The 22,084-nt window shown below is 33.1% G+C and overlaps 2 protein-coding genes and 1 pseudogene across 2 annotated transcripts; 2 read left to right on the forward strand and 1 right to left on the reverse strand.

Moving 5' to 3' along the window:
• The first annotated feature begins 2,097 nt into the window (after positions 1-2,097).
• Positions 2,098-7,076, forward strand: LOC123906763 (nucleobase-ascorbate transporter 7-like). The gene is made up of 15 exons (XM_045956748.1): positions 2,098-2,213; positions 2,364-2,517; positions 3,429-3,526; positions 3,625-3,801; positions 3,900-4,000; positions 4,204-4,279; positions 4,381-4,440; positions 4,532-4,716; positions 4,852-4,948; positions 5,069-5,155; positions 5,338-5,396; positions 5,471-5,562; positions 5,657-5,734; positions 6,209-6,369; positions 6,717-7,076. The coding sequence occupies exons 2-15, from the start codon at positions 2,391-2,393 to the stop codon at positions 6,933-6,935; spliced, it is 1,617 nt and encodes a 538-aa protein (XP_045812704.1). The 5' UTR covers positions 2,098-2,213; positions 2,364-2,390; the 3' UTR covers positions 6,936-7,076.
• Positions 7,077-9,778: 2,702 nt separating this feature from the next.
• LOC123906764 (methylsterol monooxygenase 2-2-like) lies at positions 9,779-13,799 on the forward strand. Its single transcript, XM_045956749.1, has 7 exons — positions 9,779-9,941; positions 10,993-11,130; positions 11,992-12,137; positions 12,267-12,386; positions 12,468-12,680; positions 12,789-12,869; positions 13,434-13,799. The coding sequence occupies exons 1-7, from the start codon at positions 9,912-9,914 to the stop codon at positions 13,519-13,521; spliced, it is 816 nt and encodes a 271-aa protein (XP_045812705.1). The 5' UTR covers positions 9,779-9,911; the 3' UTR covers positions 13,522-13,799.
• Positions 13,800-15,823: 2,024 nt separating this feature from the next.
• Positions 15,824-21,336, reverse strand: LOC123906765 (annotated as a pseudogene).
• Between the last annotated feature and the right edge of the window lie 748 nt (positions 21,337-22,084).

Genomic DNA, 22,084 nt, shown 5'->3' on the forward strand with positions numbered 1-22,084 from the left:
ATCTATATGATATAAATTTTCAATCCAACGGTGAATTTTATAAAATTCGTATTCATTATAGTATAATTGCTAACTTGTGCGCTATGGAAGACTTTCACCACTTGTTCATGTTAGACAAAGCCATGCAACTTATTCCATTATAGAAAATGCTATAGTTAAAGAGGTAAATATATAAATATTCTTGAAAAATGTAGATTCAATTTTTTGAAATTTTCTTTTTATTGTTTAACACAAAATTCTCATATTTAAATATCCTAAGATGTATTTTAATAAGGTACACAATGACATGGCATGACATTTTTGTTTTCTTTATTTGAGTCTCGCAATAATTTTGTGATACCTCTCTCTCACAATACTTAACTTGTTTGTATAAGAAAGTCATTAGGTTTGGAATGATAAGGAATTTGGGTAGTATGCATAATGTCCTAGGTTCGATCTTTATTATCAATATTATAATTTGTGAAAAAAAAATTGTTTGTATAATAAAATAATGATTCGTTAAATAAAGGACCCTTCTATTTTAATACATTATTAATTTTTTTACTTAATTAAGTCTGTTAATTAATATTACTTGTACCACATTCAAGATAATTTCATCCACTTTACATTTATAGTTAGGAATGCTATTGGAATACAAAACCAAGCACCAAAACCCACGTCTCTTCGTATTGGTGAATACTGAATAGTACCATTTTATTTTTTTGTTCAACTTTTTTTATAATTTCTTTTTTAATATAGAGAAGAACTTTTGTAACATAAAAGTTGAGTTGTGTCATTATTATTATTTTTTAAAAAAAAAAAGAAAAGCTGTTCACCTTATAAATATGGTAGGTATATGATGTTTGTGTTCAAACTCCGGTTTCTATAAAGGATCCTAATAATCCGGAGGCATTAAGGAAATAAAATATGGTTAAAGAATTGTTCAATTCAAGAATCGAATTCGAATTCTCTCAAACGATCTGTTTTTTGGTGAAGTTCATTAACCATCGAGTCAAATAACTTGGTTAGAAACTTAGAATACATAATATAAGTATATAATTTATTAAAGAGTCATGCTAAATAGTGCCTCAAGGGGCACAACTTGTTAAACATGCTAAAAAATGAAATTAACCGTCATTTTTTTTGTACAAAATTAACCATAAATTTAATGTTAAAAAGATAATTTTTATATTTTTAAGGTGTTGAATTCACAAGTTTTAAGATAAAACTTTCTTATTTGAGCATCTCCAATAAGAGTATCAAAGAGAGTATCATGGGTAATGATCCGTACCTTTTTTTTTTTATCATTGGAGTTCCATGACGTGACATACATGGTATCAAAATTGATGATTCGATACCTTATTTAAGGTACCGTATCATCAATTTAATATCATTAATTTCAGTTAAAAAATACATATAAAAGGGACCACTTGTTAATATACGACAAAATACATCAGTTTTTCATTGAATATATAAAATGATTTTTTGAATATAATAGTGACGGGAGGAAGTAATAAATTTTATAAAATATGTAGAGTCAATACATTAAAAATTAAAATATTTATTTTTTAAATAAATAATTTCTTAAGATTAATATTTGTATTTTTGTGAAATAGTCATATAAATCACTTATTACATAAGGAGATGCTTAGAGGTGATAGAGGGCTTCTTGTATGCTTTTCATTAATTAAGTAATTCAATAAAATTTTCAGAAATATTTGCATTAATTAAAGGATCACGCTAAACTAAATGCTAAGGTCAATAAAAGTCAAAGTAAAAATATTTTCATGAAAACTTTTTAGTATTTGTCTGGTGAAGAAAAGAAAGGCAATGCTATTAAGTACTAATTTAAAATTTTAAAAAAATTGGAATAAAACAACGAAACAAATAATCAAATTTAAGTGATTACTGATCTCCTCTAAAAATGAATCGTTCGATGAAATTTAAGTTTATTTTTTCAAATAAATAATTTTTTTTATCAAATTTTACATACTTTCCGATCGAACTCTGAATTATCAGATAACCTTCACGAGAAAATCGGAGGTTAGAAAAAATTACTTTATTTGATGAATTTGATTTGTTTCTTTCTTGCTTAGTAAGGTTGGGAATACACACACACACATTTGCCTCTTTTACTTTTTTCCACATCTTCTCTCTCTTTTTCTCTCTTGTACTAAGTAACCTTCTCACCTTCCCACCATTTGCTGCATTGCATCACACTCACTAACGACGAGGTGTGTCACCCTTAACTTTTCATCGTCCTTTTCTCATTTTTCCAATCCCATTAAAAACTCTAAAGAAAATAAAAAGTTTTCATTTTGTATTACAAGGTACTAAAAAGTTTTCATTTTTCTATTTTGGGTTTATTTGTGGTATTGATCAAGTTCATAGGAGTAACAGAAGAAGAAAAAATGGCTGGAGGTGGAGGTGGAGGAGGAGGAGCTGCAGCACCACCTAAACAGGAAGAGCTTTTGCCTCATCCTGTTAAAGATCAGCTACCAAATGTTTCATACTGTATCACTAGTCCCCCTCCATGGCGTGAGTTTAATTTAATGTTCATTGGAATGTTAAAAATTTGAACTTTTTTTTTTCTGACCCTTTTTTGTGAATGATTACTAGTTTGTTATGTGATAAATGATTATGCTTCTTCATTCATCAATTTTTTGTTTTTTTTGGAAGAACTCATAAAGATCATGCATTAGTCCCTTTTTTGTGAATTGTAATGTGATTATTGTTGTTGTTCATTTATCAATTTGGTTTCATGTTAAAAATTTGAGCTTTTTTCTGACCCTTTTGTTTTTTGGTGTGAATGTTTATTAGTTTGTTGTGTGATTACTGATTATGCTTTTTCACTTCTCACTTTAATTTCTTTCTTTGTTATATGGAATGAATCCTTAAGATGGTTTTTTTTCCTTCATGTGTGTGTGAAGAGTTTTTGTGTTCTGTTTACTTGATGAAAGTTTCTGCCTTTATAATGCATTAGTCCTCTATTTGTGAATTGTAATGTGATTATGCTTTTTCATCAACTTATCACTTTTGTTTCTAATCTTTGTTTTTCGGAAGAACTCAATAAGATCATTTTTTCGATTTTTTTTCCGGTGTGTATGAAGGGTTATTCTGTTTTGCTTGAGTGAGTTTGACTGTTTGAGTTCTTCGTATGGTTGTCTGCGTGATTGAAAGTTTCAACCTTTATGATGCAATAGCCCTTCAATGTTTTACGAGGAACGTGTTTTTTTTTTTTTTTTGTATTAACCCTCTGGTTCCCGGGGGAAGGGGGCCCGCTAATCCAGAGTTCGGCCACGAGGTAAGTAAAGTCTGGCCAACAATTGTTCCCACAAGGAAACGAATTTGGGTTCTCCCAAATGTTTTGTTTTTTGATTTAAGTAGTGTTATTTATACTTTTTGTATTCAATGTGATTTTTGACTTTAGAATTTTGATGTTAATGTAGCGGAGGCGATTATACTTGGTTTTCAACACTACTTGGTCATGCTGGGGACAACTGTTTTGATACCAGCTTCTCTAGTTTCACAGATGGGAGGAGGAAATGTAAGTCTTGTTGAGTAAGTTAAAGGAAAAAAGGAAAATTATGATGTTGTGTGGTTCTTTCTTAAGTCTAACAAAGTTCTGAATCTGCGCTTGAATAGGAAGAAAAAGCAAAGGTGATTCAGACTCTTTTGTTTGTCGCTGGTATAAACACTTTGGTTCAAACATTTTTTGGGACACGTCTACCAGCAGTTGTTGGAGGATCGTATACCTTTGTGCCAACAACCATTTCGATAATCTTGGCTGGTCGCTATGATGATATTGTGGATCCTCAGGAGGTTGGTTCATTACAGACCTTTTTTATTTAAATTGTTTTTTCGATTTTCGTTATATTAGACATCCTTTTCGTTTAACTTGGTTTGTAATTAAAATACAGAAATTTAAGAGGATAATGCGTGGAACGCAGGGCGCGCTTATTGTTGCTTCATCCCTCCAAATTGTTGTTGGATTCAGTGGCCTTTGGCGCAATGTAGTGAGGTTGATACTTGGCACAATAACTTTACTCAAAAATGTTTGATTTCGTGGTGAATGCTATCAGAATTTATTGTCTATGCCAAACGTGATTCTAACTAAAATACAAATGTTTGGTCACTACTAGGAAAAATATTTGATAGATATGATTGTTATTTCGATTTCGAAAGTTATTCACTTGGTGAATAATTTGATAAATTTTTGTTCAGGTTCATAAGCCCTCTCTCTGCTGTTCCCTTGGTTGCTCTGTCAGGCTTTGGACTTTATCAGCTCGGTTTTCCTATGGTTGGAATATTTACATCAACATCTACTCCTTTTGTTCCCCTGCATTTATGAATTTATAATTGTTATGATTCACATTCTTGATTGTGTCTTTTGAATCTTAGCTTGCTAAATGTGTCGAGATTGGACTGCCAGAAATTGTAATCCTACTACTGTTTTCACAGGTGGTTTTTGTCGATTCTTGTTTTCCTTCCCGTTGCATTTTTTCTTCCATTTTAGTCTTATATTCTAAAGCAGCGGCTTTTTTTTGGACAGTACATTCCTCATGTGATAAAAGGAGATAGGCATATCTTTGATCGCTTTGCGGTTATATTCTCTGTGGCAATTGTGTGGACTTATGCTCATATTCTCACTGTCGGTGGAGCTTATAAAAACGCACAAACTGAGACTCAGAATACTTGCAGAACTGACCGTGCCGGACTCATAAGTGGCGCAAAGTGGTAAGTGTCTTGTGTTTTTCCTTTGGAGGACACGATCGATGACACTTGTTATTTTGATCATCTTAGATGACAAGAAAAATGAATTCAGTTTTGATTAATTTGCAACTTTTGCTTCTTACAATATATATTAATCAGGATTTATGTTCCATATCCTTTTCAATGGGGAGCTCCTACATTTGATGCCGGAGAAGCTTTTGCTATGATGGTTGCTTCATTTGTTGCATTAATAGAGGTGTGTTTATTTTTATGCTTGTGATAAACGCTTTTTTTCTCCATCATTTCTATAAAGTTTTGTTCATATCTTTATAATGAATGATTGTTTCTTTTTTGCATACTTTTCAATTTTCTGCAGTCAACTGGTGGTTATATTGCTGTTTCAAGGTATGCAAGTGCGACTCCATTGCCACCTTCAGTACTTAGCCGTGGCATCGGTTGGCAGGTAAACATAATTTTACTAATCAAAAGTATATTTTCAAGGTATATACGCAAATGCAACTCCATTGACACCTTCATTACTTGGCCATTGTCGGTTTCGTGCTTGATCTAGATTTGTTTGACTGTCAAGCTTGCATTTTTCTCATCATTTGTGATTATCACTGATTGTTGTTTGTTATGTATCAGGGGGTAGGAATTATGTTGTCCGGGATCTTTGGGACCGGGAATGGATCATCAGTTTCCATGTAAGATTTTTGTTCAAAATTTCTCTATGGACGTGATATGAATCGTTTAAGAAACATTCTTGCATTTTCTGCAGAGAGAACGCTGGACTGTTAGCTTTGACGCGAGTTGGTAGCCGAAGGGTTGTTCAAATATCCGCCTTATTCATGATCTTTTTCTCCATTCTCGGTAAGTTCACGAGGCTAACATTTCTGATTTCATTTTCCTCCTTTGTTAACCAATTTAGTTACAATGAAGTGTTTTTTTTTTTTTTTATATGCAGGAAAGTTTGGAGCTGTGTTTGCTTCAATCCCAGCACCAATAGTTGCAGCATTATATTGCCTATTCTTTTCCTATGTCGGTATGTATAATCAACTCAAAAATTTAGCTTTCACTGGTCAAAATTTCATTCGAGGGCTTATTCGAATTGCCTTATTGAACTTATCCACTCACATAAGTTAATACTTGTGAGATTGTTTGGGAGAGCTTATGGAAACTACTTTTGACATGCTCATAAGTTGTTTTTCAATTTATTTCCATAAGTTCTCCAAGATGGCTTATGATACATTCATAAGTTAAAGTAAATTCCATAAGTTGTTCATAACTTGGCTTATGACATGTTCATAAGTTGTTTTCAGCTTATTTCCATAAGCTCTCAACGATAGCTTATCAAAACAACTATTAGCTAATATGAAACCAATTTGACTTTATTTTATTTTTTGTTATAGAAACAACTTATACATAAGCACTTAATTAAGCTGTTTCCCCAAATATAGCCTTAACTTTGATTTGTTCACCCGTTTTCGGATTTGATTTCTTTTTCTCCTTAAAACAGGTTCGGCAGGCCTCGGTTTCCTTCAGTTCTGCAATTTGAACAGCTTTAGAACCAAATTCATCATAGGATTCTCCATTTTCATGGGATTCTCTATACCGCAATACTTCAAGGAGTACACAGCAATTAAGCACTATGGTGCTGTGCACACTCATGCTACATGGGTATATCCACCTCTTCTCGTTCTCATTTTTCTTATTGTTTAATGCAATATTTTAAAAACCGGACCAGAGATAAAATCAGTGAGACTTATCGGTCACGTCACATGGATAACTTGATTTGATCAGTTCAATCACGGTTTATCCATATGATAAGTAAAATAAAAAAAGTAAAAATATAAATAAAAAAATAAAATAAAATCGGTTGAACCAAACTAACCGGCAAACTAGTCTGTTTTCGATTGAGCTGGTTTGTTCGCTCTGATTTTTAAAACATTGGTTGAAAGTGCATTCTTTTGTAAAAGGGTTATTCAAAGTATACTTAAAAGTTTTAAATTTTCTTGTTTTTGCAGTTCAACGACATGATCAATGTCCCTTTCTCATCAGAAGCATTTGTTGCTGGTATTTTGGCAATATTCTTGGATGCAACATTGCGCAAGAATGATAGCCAAACTCGTAAAGACAGAGGCATGCATTGGTGGGACAGATTCAGTTCATTCAAGAAAGATACAAGAAGTGAGGAGTTTTACTCTCTACCTTTCAATCTCAACAAGTTTTTCCCTTCTGTGTGATTATGCATTGGATTGGACCATGTTATTAAAAATTTAGGTGTGTGAAGTTATAGAATATGTTCCTGCAATGTCTCTCATTGTAGGTACTAAATATTGTCTATAATAATTAATAACTTACAAAGGTTAATTTCTTTATTCTTCCCATTACCGGTTCGGGTCTGGCCCATGTTTTGTACATTATGATCTAATTTATAGAGTATTTACTCGTACTTAACTCTAAATAAAAAAATTTATTTAGACACACAAATAAAAAATAAAGGAGAAAAGAAATTAAACAATGATAAATTATGTGATTAAATTATCTATTTTTTTTAAAAAAACTATATCTTTTAATTTTATTTTTTTCATTTTTTTATGTGTATCATTAATTTTTTATATTAATTAAAAGAAATGATGTTTTGTACAACAAAAAATTATTGTCAAGTGTAATTTGTGTGTATTTTTAAAAATTTGTGTAGTGTAATACTAACAAGTAGGAGAGAGATAAAGATAAAAACATATGTATCGTCACATGTATCTTTTTTTGTTACGACGTAGTGAAAAATAAAAAAGAAAATACAAAACTCCTTGATAAATTCTATACTCCAAACATCATCAAGGAGTGGTCTAATCAGCTCACTAGTAGGAACAGTATCTTCACCAACATCGAGTTAGAAACAACACCAAATTTTTTCAAAACATCACACATTGCCCTCACGAAGAGTATGCTTGATAACAACCTCCTAGTCCTTAGCTAAAAGTTGACAAATACACTAAACTTTATTAGCATCGTGGTGATGAATTGAGATTCCTTCTTGGATTAACTTGAAAGAGAGTAACGAGTTCAAGCAACATATAATCTTCCTTAACCATTCTCCCACCCCAGTCTTGGACCATGTAGCATTGATATTGGCATAAGCTCTGTAAATAAAATGTTATATATGAACAACTGCAACACCATAGAAACCCCAAATAAAGTCTCCATTGTGGTCTCGCAACATACCACCATATCTGGTTGTGTTAGACGACCCCACCACACTCCCATCAACATTGAGGCAAAATAAATTGTATCTTTTGCGGGTCGATACCACGAAACATAGCGAGGATTCATAGTGATCTGTGATACTCACGACGGAGTACCAAACGCGATAGAACAATAATCGACAATAGATTGAATTTTAGCCACCCTAGTGAGCACACTTTCTCTATGATTGTCACATGTATGTTGTCAATATATGTTGGACCTTTATAGAGTTTTATCTTCTTTTTTTTTTTATATATATATTTATATTTATATTCCTTCATTAGCATTTAGCGGGACTCAAATTCGAAAATTTTCAAAAACTTGGTTTTTTATCATTAGACCAAATACTTGAAATTCTATGTTTTATCTTTGTTAGATACTCAAGTCAAATATAAATAAGAAGTCACGTTTGTTGGTGAAATTATAAACAAAGAAAGTTCAACTTTATATTGTTTTTTTTTTTTTTTACCATACCAACTTTATATTGTTAAATGCTATGAATAGTAAAAAAAAAAATGCTATTATTATAAAATGTCTTTTAATATTCTAAAATAAATATCTTACGAAAGAAAAATCTCATACAAAATGTTGGTATATTTCGCACACACGTATCTTTATTTCCAACCGTGAAATTCAAAACACATGAAAAATCATAAAATAAAATCTATAAAATTCTGTTGCATGTAATGTGAAACAAAAAAAGTCAGTTTAATTTTCTGGTCCTAGAGTTTGTATTTATTGAAGTATCTATGGCATAACATGTTGCTCTTGCTATCTAATAAACAACAAAAAAAAGAAAAGAAAACTAAAGGTCAAGATCTGCTAGTTGTAAAACTATAAAAGTGTATTTGAGATTATTTCTTTATACAATGTTCTAAAGGAACTGATTACTCTTAAGTTTTTTTTTTTTTTAAGAAGCTAAATTAGTCAACTTAAATTGACACCAGAGAAAATTGAACATGAGACCTTAATAAGGAGTACAATCTTAGGTCACAAAACAATACTACCAGACGAATCCAAGTGAGTTTCTTAAATCTTAACCAATTACTTACCTTTAAACAAAAATAATTCAACATGAATATTACACACAACAATTTATTTGAGTAAATGCTCAATCTAATCTTAAATTTTTTGGAGCAGATCAACTTTTTCATCTATATTATCAATATATTCATAAATAATCCTTGAAATATTTGGATTTATAAAATATTAATAAAGTTTATCCTTCCACCAAAATTGTCATCAAATGCATCGATCTCATTTTTCATCTAATGTTAAATGTAAGTTGAGATCCTCTTTGTTTTGTATTCTTTCTATTTCTTTTTTTTTTTTTGGTTACAATTTTTTTTATTACTATAGCATTTTTTGAAATATAAATTTAAAAGTGTGATATCAAATGATTTAAAATTTCTTTTATATCCCAAAATATCAAAAAAAATTTAACATAAAGATAAGTAAAATCAGATAAAAAATTATTTTTCAACATAAATGAACCTTCAATTTTCTCTAATTTCGTGTTTAAGGAAAACTAATTAACCACAGACAATGACTTGATTAGTTTAATGAATTGTCTCAAAGTAGTTAATGAACTGAACTGTCTCAAAAATGAATCGTTCGAAAGAATTCGAATTCGATTTCTAGTAAAAATAATTTTTAGCCATACTTTAGTTACCTCGTGACATCAGACCATCTTTTTCTAGGAATAAAAAATCAATTATAAAAAAAATAGAAAAAAAAAGGTTTTATAAATTATACTCAAAAAAAGTAAATCCTAGGAAAAAAAAAATGCAACTAATTAACAGGTGGCATATAATTAAGAGTTAATCCAGTCTGTCTTTTACCTTACTTTGTTGTGTATTGGATGGTGTTGCCTGCCTGCCGTTTTGGCATTGCCTTTTGCTTCTTCCACCTTCCTCACTTCTCCTCTCCTCTCCTCTCCTCTCCTCTCCATCACTCATTCTCAAATCTCGCTTATGGCTTCCATCTTCGAATCTGCCTGGAAGGTTCTCTCTCTTTCTTCCATTTCCTTCATTCTTTCTACTTTCTTACTACTATCACTAATACCCCTTTAACGCTTTCTTTTTTATTCTGCTGTTTTCTTTGTAAATTTACTATCTTTTTTCAAACCCCATGATTTTTTTTATGTTTTAGATTAATGGGTTTATTGTTAGATTTGATTTATGACGTTATTGTTAGTTTTTTTTTTGTTTATTTGATAAAGTTGATGAGAGTTTTGACATTGGAGTTTGGAATGAGAAATGGGATTTCATGATGCATTGTGTTTTTTATGAGTGTATAGATTGATGCTAGTGTAATAAATGTTGGGTTGTTTCTCTTTTTGGAAGTTGGATTGGTTTTAGTGTGATGTCAACTAGATTCTTGTAGATCAGTGTTAGTGATGATAGTTTTTGAAATCAAATCATGGGATTTTTTTTATTTTTTTTTACTTTTTGTTGGTCCAAGCATTTATTGTGAAAATTGGAAGTTGAGACTCTTGAATCTTGATGTATGTTTGGATTGATGATGAGTGTGACTGAATCATGGTGGGCCACCTTGATTTTGGAAAAAACTATACTTTAGAGCTTCGACGAAATCATGATGCTATTGTCAGTTTGGATTGACGGTGAGTTTGGCTGAATCATGGTGTGCCAGTTGATTTTGGCAAAAGCTACACTTTAGATCTTTTCCACGAAATCATGATGCCACTGTGATACTGCCAATCACATTGTCAATCGAAACATGCAAGTAGTCTTGAACTACTTTGGATTTTAAGATGCATATAAGTTAACCATTATTGAAATATTTGTTAAAAGCAAGGTGTGAAAAGTGACAAAGCAAGGAACTTAGTGATTTTATTTATCATGTTTTGGACATAATTTCATTTGCCTTGTTGTGATTTTGTGTAGTTAACTGTCATAACATTCTTTAGATTGCATGCTTTCATACCTGTACTTTTTTTGGAATAACATATTTGATGTTTGTTCCTTTTAACTATAACTATTTTGAGAAATGAAATTCTCTCTCATTATTATTTTCTTCTTTTTTGTGTCGCAGTACTTGATCACAAATTTCAGTGACTTTCAACTGGCATGTTTGGGAAGTTTCTTTCTACATGAAAGTGTTTTCTTCTTATCCGGACTTCCTTTTGTATGGATCGAGAGGGCAGGTTGGTTGAGCAAGTACAAGATTCAGGTCCGCAGTTGACAAAATTTGTTGTTTATCTTTATGTTGTAGATTCATCCTTTTGTCCTCCTTGATATGAATGATCTGTTGTTGTATTTGGAAGTTCATCATTCATAACTCAACCGATCCAACATTGTTTGCTTCAACATAATATGCATATTCGGTAGCGCACACATTGTTATTCATGGTGCTAAGAACAGTGATATTTAGGCTTTTACAAGTGAAAGCTCTTCTTCCTTATTTGTATGTGTTACATAACATTGGTGGTGATAGGTGGATGTTTCAACTTTCAATAGTGCCTTTCGGTGCTGATTCTCACCCTTAGGTTGCATTCACACAACTTTTTCTCCAAAATTTGGTAACCATCGTTTTAATTTGCAGATCACATCATATGATGCGGCTCCAATACTGTGGTTGCAATAGAATCCACAAAACTGCATCACAATGCATGTTGCAGTGATTTAGTTTGAATAACTAATTGCGAGTGTTCAGTTATTTATTCTCTTTTTTGAGCCTTGTGCATGCTATATTCGATTAACTTATTAACTGAATTGCCCCAATACAGACATGTAATTACAATTTTTTTTTTTAATGATTAGCAGTCAAACTAAGAACCCTAGATTTACAACACTCACACGCTACGCACCAACCACTTGTGCTAGACTCTGTGGTGACTGGTGACAGAAAATTACAATTGTTTTCCACTTTCACTTGTAAATGTGTAGTTGTATACTTCTATAGAGAAAACAAAAGTTATTTTTTTTCCTGGTTTTGGTATGCAATCAAATTTTCCTGTTATTCCACTTTATGCTATTATCAGTATCACCAGTTCGTTTTCTGGTCCTTTTTCTAACACTTCCTTTCATGCAGGCAAAAAATAATAGCCCTGCAGCTCAGGATAGATGTATTGGTCGCTTGTTGCTTTATCATTTTGGTGTCAATCTACCTGTTATGATTTTTTCATATCCCGTCTTCAAATACATGGGCATGCGGAGTAGTCTTCCCCTACCGTCCTGGTACTTTATCTTTTTTTGATCCCTTTCATTGTTCTGAAGATAGGAGTCGCTTGTTAGGTGCTTTCCCTGTAAATATTTCTAATGTGTTTCTATTAAGGTTACTTAAAAATATGAAATTTGGTTTTGCAGGAACATAATTCTAACTCAAATAATGTTTTACTTCATTTTGGAGGACTTCATATTCTACTGGGGACACAGGATACTGCACACAAAATGGTTATATAAGCATGTTCACAGTGTACATCACGAGTGAGTGTTACGTGTTATGCAATTTATGCTTGTTATATTGATCATCTATGAACTACTATAGGGTTTTGCTCTATTGTGAAGGTATGCGACACCATTCGGACTTACTTCAGAATATGCTCATCCTGCCGAAATACTTTTCCTTGGATTTGCAACCATTTTCGGTCCTGCCATAACTGGGCCCCACTTGATAACTTTGTGGTTATGGATGGTTCTGAGAGTCCTAGAGACAGTTGAGGCACATAGTGGTTACCATTTTCCATGGAGTCCCTCAAACTTCTTTCCATTATACGGCGGGTGAGTGTCAAGTTCCTCGACCTTCACTTAATATCAGTTAATATCAGCTGGTTTGTTCATTCTGCTGTTGTACTTCTTGATGTTAAACTTTGTGCCCTTGCGTTTCAGCGCTGATTTCCACGATTATCATCACCGTTTGTTGTACACCAAGTCCGGAAACTATTCATCAACTTTCACTTACATGGACCGGTAAGTATCAAAACATATTGTCCTTTAAGGATAGTTGTTATTACTTTTGGAGTGAACGGTCATTTTAGTCTTTGAATGTGTCAAATATTGTCACTATAGTCTTTCAACGTATCAAAACTACAAAAACATCCCCGAATGTGTGTTTCCTTAGGGTCTGTTTGGGAGGACTTGTTTTTCTTTTTTAAATTAAGCAAGCTATAAAATATTTTTGAAAATGAAGTGTGATTGAATTACTATATATATGATCATATATCATGATTGAATTACTATAAAATATTTTTGAAAATGAAGGGTGATTGAATTACTATATATCATGATCATATATATGTGAAGTGTGAACTTTCTCATCGACTATAGTTAGTTTAGTCCATAAAATTACTAACAAAAGACACTCAAAGGGATGTTTTTGTAATTTCAATACGTTCATCGACTATAGTGACACCGCCTCACACATTTAAGTACAAAAATGACAATTTACTTCACATTTAATAATGCCTTGTAATTTGGATGCTTTAACAGTTTTCTATACTGACAAGGGTACGTGACTTCCTTGCTATGTATTAGGATATTTGGAACTGATGTAGGATACAGAAAGTTAAAAGCATTGAAGAACTCAGAATTCGAAGACAATTATGAGCAAAAGAAACAATAAGAATAGATTCTTGGGAACATCTAGAATGGTTAGAAAGTTGATTCCCAACTTAAGGGTATATTTGAAAAATGCTTGTCCTATAACCACATTGTATTTGTGTTTTTTGTTGTTGTAGCTGGTCTTGTTGACAAAGTGAGTATTGATTGTTTTTTTGTGGACATTCATGCTTGTTATGCAAAAAACTTAGTTAAGGTGCTTTAAATTTTGGAATACCTCTTCATTTCATGACTGTTATTTGTTTGATATAAACCCATATATGAACATAATTACTTCATGCATGTGTTTGGCTTAATATAATTATTATTCATAAATTTTTATTGATATGGATAGAATTGCATTTGGCTCAATAAAAGTAGGGTGCATGCAACCACTTGAAGCCAAAGGCCTATGGTTGTTAGTTTAAGTAACACATACTGCATACTACCTGACTACAAGTTTTTGCAGTCATTTTAAAAAAAAAGACCTCTGTGTTGTTGCTTTGTATTGGAAGTTTAGAACAGAGATGGTTGATACATTTTATATGGAAATGGATTCCAACACCTGAATGATTTTAAGTTGTAAGTTAAAACACAAATGATGAGATCCCTATCTAACAATTGACTTTACTGACTGCAGTCAATTTGGATCCCTTTTCTTTTTTGGGTATATAACACACACAGATGCTAAATTTTCTCATTCCACACCCAATGTTTCTTTTTTACCCCTCGCGTTTCCATTTTTGTCCTTGGATAAATATTTCGGAATGCGTTCTGATTTTTTTTGCCTTGGAAAAAAATTTCGGAATGTGTTTTCCGAATTTGAACTAGAAAAACTTTCGGAAAACATGTTCCGAAGTTTTTAACAAGGGCAAAAATAGAAAAACAGGGTAGAAAAGAAACATGGGGTGGAAAGAAAAATTCCAATATGTGAGGTTTTGTGTTTGAACCCGGGTGAAGGTGTCCGGCTTAGCAATATTGGAATTGCCGGTTGATCAATTTGGATCCCTTTTATATCCCAAAAATATTAAAAACAAAAAATTATATATGTGAATACATTTGTTTGGTAACACTGACAACCAATGCCAAAATTGAGCATCTTTGAAAGAAAGTTCTCCAAAGTAAATAAACATAGTAGAATCTAGGGTTGGACAACAAGCATATAAAATTTTTAGATTTTCTTTTGCCACCCTACATATTTTATTGCGTGCCCTACGAAATTATAAAAATACCCTTGTTTGCTACTTAGATAGCGGATACATCCCAAAAACACCTTACCAGATTTGTTTTTTATAATGTCTGTTACTTAAATAGCAGAAGGGTAAAAATGGAAATGCATAGGACGCGTGAGAAGCAGGCAGAGTGGCAAAAAAAAAACTCTAAATTTTTTTGAATTAGTTGCACCCTAGTTATATTGATACCCAATGAAGTAAAAAAAAAAAACTAGATCAGCACCCTAGTTTGCAATAAAATTGAAATATGGTAAAATACTAAAATCAGTAAAATGTAAATTTCTATCCCATCATACTTCCAAAATAATATATTCGAGATAGATATTACATAATTCCATGTCCTCCTTTTCAAGGTTAGTTGCCTCGCAACTAACTTAAGGAGGCTTGTTCATTTGTGAAATAACTCTCCTTGAGTTAGTTGCCTCATTGTATCTTCCACCTCAATTCTGATATTACTTGATCCGAATATAAATAAAAACTTCGTCGAGCCATGAATAAAACCACTTTTATATGTTTTGCAGGTGTTTGTATTCATGGAAATTGATAGTGAGAATGTATAAATTACATTAGAAATCTATATTGAAGATATAAAATAAGTGACCATATTATTTGACTATATGTCTATGCTATCATAATCATATCTGAAAATTGTGTCTTTCTCGCATCTTTTTTATTGTAGAAGTTTATAGTGATAATTGAAATATAATCACATGAGAAGACTGCATGCAACAAATACAGTAACAGAGAACAAACCATTATGCAGAAAAGTTACCCTTCAATATATATTCCCATCATGTTCTCCAAATGAAGCATTTGATACATCAAGAAGCTTCCTCATGCAAGAAGGCACCTAGATTATAGCATAATTGCATTATCAAATAGTATTATTAATTAAGCAGATTTAGATTTATTATTTTGAGGGCTCCAATAGAAAATCTAGATAGAGTATTATATAATCAAACAATACCCTCATCATATGTAGATTTTTCATTGCAGATATATAGTCAACATGGTACAAATTGGCCTTGCATAGCTCTCTATCTCTGTGGGAGAACCAGTTAAGGATCTGATAACAAAAAACAAAACCATAACTTAAAATCATATAGAGAAATTGTTTACCATAAACTAAAGAAATTAATAAAAAGAAATTGTCTAATATAATATACCTGATAAAATTTAGCAATTCACATGTGCACAATTTCTAAGATATCTTACAAGTAATAAAGAGGGCCATAGGAAATCTGCATCTTCATCAAAGTAGCTATCACCAAGTCCACCATGATATATGTCAAAATTTTGTATGTCAATATACTCAACATGAGCTATTTTTGGCCAGTCCTCGCCTATTTGCTTTCGACATTCATCTCTAAGTCGGAGCAACCACATATACGCGATGTTTTCATACCACTAAGGTGTTGGATGGTTGTTGGAAGACAAGCCAATTTGGGACACACATAAATCCTTAACTCACGAAGCGAGGTAAGGTTTTCGAAGCATTCAGGCCAGGATTCTATGTTTGGAAGATCAGACAATGTTAAGGATTGCAAAGTAGTCATATGCTGTAAAGCCTCGTGCAAACCTTCGACTTTTGAACAGTTACCAATTGCCAATGTCTTGAGACAAGTTAGATACTGTAAACCTGATGACATGTTAATGAATTGATGTTGCTGCAATAGTTAATATACAATACCTGGAAAGCAAAAGTGAACCTTGCAGAGCTTTTAAGTTGGCATTGTATTGTGGTGATTCTTACTGGTGAGAGGCCTATGCCAATAACGCGCGTGCTATAGTTTTGAAACCTTGTTTAGGATTGCTTGGAATGAATTGCCAAGAAATTTTTCTATTTAAGCTATCTTGTCATTTCTAGAATTAAAATGGAGGGTCTGTTTATACACATACTTTCTTTCTTAACTGTTTTTGTTGCCACTGATTTCAAATTAGACGATTACTGTTTATACACATACTTTCTTTCTTAACTGTTTTTGTTGGCACTGATTTCAAATTAGACGATTACTTACTGTAGTCTCGGTTTTTCAGTAGATATCTACTGCTAAGTTGTCCATGTATTTGTTCACAAATGGAAATTAAAAGAAAAAGTATTACTGAAGCAAACTTCAATTTGCTATAAATCGCAAAATGTATAATACAATATAATGACGACTTTACAAGAGTTAAATTCCAGAAAAATCAAAAGATTGTTGAGCATATTGCAGATCACTATCAATATTGGTTTCTCAACTAGATTATTTGAAGGAACTCTATAGCTGAAATTGGCCAGAAAGCATAAATCTTTCAATCTTGTTTATATTCTGTCCTTCACTTTCTATTATCGACTTCCATACCTTCCCCATCAAGAAGCTCTTTGACATCATTATTGTTTTTGTTTACCATCATTGATGATGATGACTCAAATGAATCATGTTTTCTTGTGAAGAAAGGAAAATCAAATTGGCAAATATCAACTCAGTTCAAAAGGAGAGCTTTACAAATTCGACGTTAATTTCCCTGGTTTGACTTGATCGAGCATCCAAGAAACTGTTACTCTCCCTTCCAGGCAGAGTCATTTACCGCACAAGGCATAGCTTGCACGTGAATTTCCATATGTGATGGGTTGTGAATCCTTGGAATTGGATTCATTCTGTGTTGGTTGTTCTGCCACAATAGTTCCATATCTTTCTTGATTTTGTCTTTTTGCAGATTGAATTGGCTGTTGCACGTGCAAACCAACAGATTGTGGAAAAGATTGCTCACAGAAGGTACCTTCTCCTTTCTATCAACCAAGAGAGAAAATATCAGTGAGCACAATCTGCATTAGATAATAGAAGGATACAGCCTCAGACAATGCTTGTGGTCAGCAATGTGGCTTCTATACAAAACTAGCATTTAAGCTGCGTATGTTCCGATTAAAACAGAAATACAAAAGACTAAATTAATCAGTAGCTATCCTAATTTGAAAAATTTAGCAATGCATAAACACAATTGAAAGCTAAAAATGATAAACCAAATTCTGCATTCTGCAGAAGTGGCAGACAATCCAATATGTACATAAGTAACAGGAGAAAGTATAAAATAGTTGAATGACTCGACTTTAAGTTCTAACACTCACCTTCAATGAAAAGTCAATTGAATCTAACAGAAGCAACTTGTCCTCAAAGTAATAAGCCAAAACTTTGGGTAACATCTGTTGTTATATGCAGAAGAACCATATCGAATACAGCTGTGACCCTTGCAACTCCACTAGCGTGTTTGGCTGAATCGTTCAATACCTACAAGTATCTTACCCACATTATCTACCAAAGAACATATAGTGATACATTAAACTTTCTTTGCCCCCAGGTTATAGTGATATACTAATCCAATTAAAATGTATAATACGCATACATAGACATGTACCTGTGATTGAAGAACTTTTGCAGCATAACAAGGTGGCGCCGTATTCCTACTCAAAAGATCAATCTGGTGTTTCGTATTTCAATATTTTGAACATGAGCTATCTTTGGCCAATCCTCACCTGTTTCATTGTCACATCTTTTCTCTAACTCACTGCAGCTATAAATTCCCAAACTTTCCAGACCAGTAAGGCTTTGAATGCTCATCGGAAGACACATCAACTTCGGACAATTAGAAATTTTTAGATGGCGAAGAAAACCTAGGTTTCCTAACGATTCAGGCAAGGATGCAAGGTTGGGAAGATCCCTCAATATTAACGATTCAAGGACAGTCATATGTTGTAAAGCCTCATCCAAACCTTCTATTTTTGACCAACTCCAAATCATCAGTAACTTAAGAGAAATGAGGTTTCTTAGCATACCATCTGGAAAACATGTTAGCTCTTCATTATCGTAGAAACAAAGCGATTCAAGGCTACCATATCTATGAATTGAACTTAGTAAACCTTGGTTGCATTTTCCTTGTATACACATATGCTCGAGAGATGGAATGCAAGGCAAGCCTAACAAATTAGGACATTCAATTATTACAAGTTCGGAAAGGTGCGGGAACATTTCCTCTCTATCCTCCCTTGATATCTTTATCAGGTTTGGCAGCTTCTCAAATGACAGATGTTCCAGAGCTATGAATCCACCCGCAACTCCACCATCGTAGGATTCCTCTTCTAAGTATGTTATACAACTGATGTTGGATATAAATAGTTCCTTTAGAAAAGGTAGTTTCCCCAACTGTGGGAGGTGTAAACAGCTTTCGCAATCCTTGAGATGTACACACTGTAAATCTTTGAAAGAAGGACTAGACATCCATTGTGGGAAATGGACACCGGTATATCCTTCCACACCCAATACATGAAGCTGATGGATATGAGGTTGAAGAACTTCAAGAATCTGCTCAACATTTTCCTGCAATTGGGACTCTTCAGTTTTCTCCCACGACAACGACAAAAGGTTCAAGTGCTTACTAAACATATTGGCTTTTTTAGCATCCGTTACACTTTTCACTCTCTCAAGATGCTTGATGTGAAGCTCTCCTTTAAGATTTAGTTGTCCTAATTCTTCCAAAAGGAACCCTCTTTTGTGGCCAACTACATACATGCTCAAAGTCCTTAGGGAAGTCAACTTCCCTATATGGGGAGGCAAGCTTGACAGGTTATTGCAAAAATTCAATGATAGATGTTGTAGAGCTTTCAATCTTATCAAATTATTAGGCAACTTTTGGAGTTTATAACATTCATCTAATTTCAAAATTTGCAAATTCCACAACTTACATATGGATTCTGGAAGAGTTTCAAAGTCACCCGAAGAAAGGTTCAAATACCTTAGATGTTTTAAATGACTTATTGAAGAGGGAACTTCTTTAATACATTTCAAATCAAGAGCCCGCAAAGAATAAAATTTCAATATACGAGGTAGAAGTTCGTCACCATTAACCGATGTCACTGTGCAAGTCTTCAATGATTTGATGCTACGCAGCTGGACTGGATCGACTTCCCTATATGAAATTCCCATATAAAATGAGAGATGGCGGATTCTTTCAGACATACTAGGCATGTCATCATTGTCTATAATGCAACACACCTCTTCAGAAACAGATTGTGCAAGATCATGAACAAGATCATGCATCTTGAAACTTGTAATTTTGCCAAATATATCTGTCTCAATATCTTGAAAAAATGATCTCCAGTATAATTCATTCCACACCCCATTACCAATATCTTCCTCGTCCAACATTTCATTGGATGAAATAAAGCCATTAGCCATCCATAGCTCAATTAGAAACTTCTTACTTATTCTTTCGTCTTTGAGAAAAAGAGCACAAAAGGCAAAACATTGTCTCAATTTTATTGGCAAATTCAAGTAACTTAATCTCAAGGCCGGCATCACATAATCTTCATCTTGTAAATTCCATAGTTTGCTTTCCTTGACATTGAGCCACTCAATTTCCTCTCTTTTAAGCGTAAGAGACTTCCTAGTGCTATTGCCGCAAGAGGCACTCCCCCACACTTCTTTAGAATCTCCTTTCCTATGACCACAAGCTCTGCTCGTTCTACCTCATTTGGTCCAAAAGCTTGTTGTTTAAACAATTCCCAACAATCTTTGTCAGATATCTTTGTTAATTCATAACGAGGAACTGTTCCCATGATTTCTGCTACCTTTGCAAGACGAGTAGTGACCAAAATCGAAGCACCACTTCCCCCACAAGCCAACATAGATCTCAATCTATGCCAATTCTCTTGTTTCTCGTTCCACACGTCATCTAAAACAAGTAAAAATCTTTTCCCTTGCAATAGGTCTTGAAGTCTTCTTTGTGCTGGCTCTATATCCAAATCCTCACAAGCCTTCTTAGTTGCCGATTCTATGATGGCTTTAGTCATTTTTTTCAGACTAAAATTATCAGAAACACACACCCAAATTCTCATCTCGAAGTGGTTGACTGCCCTCTCGTGATTGAAGACGAGTTGGGCAAGTGTTGTTTTACCTAATCCACCAAGGCCTACTATTGGATAGACGGATAAGTCCTCCAATTGAGACGCATCACCAACCAAAAAGTCTACAATTTTTTCCTTTTGTTCGTCTCTTCCATAGACTCGAGGTTGAGTAATGATCGATGTTGTTTGGCGCCAATCAAGAAATCCACTTCTCTTCTCTCTAACCATCTCAGTCAAATGAAACTTACTCCTCTCTTCAGCTATTTCATCTAACCTCTCTCGTATGCTTTTCATTTTCTTAGCAATTTTGTAACGGAAAGCAACATGCTTTGGATGAAAGGAGGATACGAAAGAGCTTTGTACCTTGTTTGATAGTCCTTTACACTCCATCTCCAATGCTTGAGTGGCACACTCGTCCAAGATGTCATCGAGCACATGAGCAGCATCTTTAAGCTTTAGCAGCCAATCTTTGATCGCTCTGTCAGTGAATTGTTTCTCCTCAGCATCTTCAAGAGTAGCCTTGATTGTAGTGAGCAAGCTTGAAAGACTTTTAAAGTCTTGATCGAAACCAAGAAATAGAGTCAACTTCTTGTGAATGAGTGAGTTCAAATTGTGAAGCACAAGTTCAAGCACAGCTTCAGCCATCTTCAAAGTTCTATAACTATCAAAATGAAAGTGCAAAATTTGTTTGAATGAGAAATGCAGTGGTTGTATAATTGTATTTGATCAAACAAAAAGTTTAATAAGAAATGAAGGTGAAAAGTTATGTGTGATTAAAATTTCGTGGAAACTAATTAGATGAAAATGACAGCCATTAATGTTAATGCTCATCAATTTTTTATTGTTTCATTGAAAATTTGGAACTTGGTGGAAACAAGCTGATGAAAATGACATAATATTAGATTAAATAAACAGATATCTTACATTAATATCAGGCCGAAACTTCATGGATGGTGTTGTTTTTATGCAGAGTCGGGTTCGAAACCCAGATACTCCACTTATTTTCTTTTAAGGTGGAATTTTTAGCCATTAAATTAATAGACAAAAAAAATAATTAGGGATTGTTGGAGTAATATTTTTGGCCAAATTTTATCAAAGCTCGTCTAATATAATTTTTTGAAAATGTTTATACTCCTCTATTGCATTTTCAATGATGTATTTATAATTATTTTATACAATTTAAGAAAATGTAATAATTAAAAAAAAATAAAATGTGCATTGTTCTTAAAATGTATTGATGACCTATTTGAAAGTCGTGACGGTAATTATGATGAAAGGATATAGTTGTAAAATATTGTATTGAAAGTTGAGTATGCCTTTTTAAATATTTTAAGTAGTTTAAATTAGAAATTTGTTTAAATAGTTACCAACTTGACCTGACTACCATGGTTGAGGTTCTTTGTTTACTTTGTCGAAGTCATTCTTGACTGAGACAAAGTGAGGAATGTGATTTAAAAGGTGGTGTTCTGTTGCAAGTG

The sequence above is a fragment of the Trifolium pratense genome, linkage group LG2 (assembly GCF_020283565.1).
Source record: "Trifolium pratense cultivar HEN17-A07 linkage group LG2, ARS_RC_1.1, whole genome shotgun sequence".
NCBI classification, from domain to species: domain Eukaryota; kingdom Viridiplantae; phylum Streptophyta; class Magnoliopsida; order Fabales; family Fabaceae; genus Trifolium; species Trifolium pratense.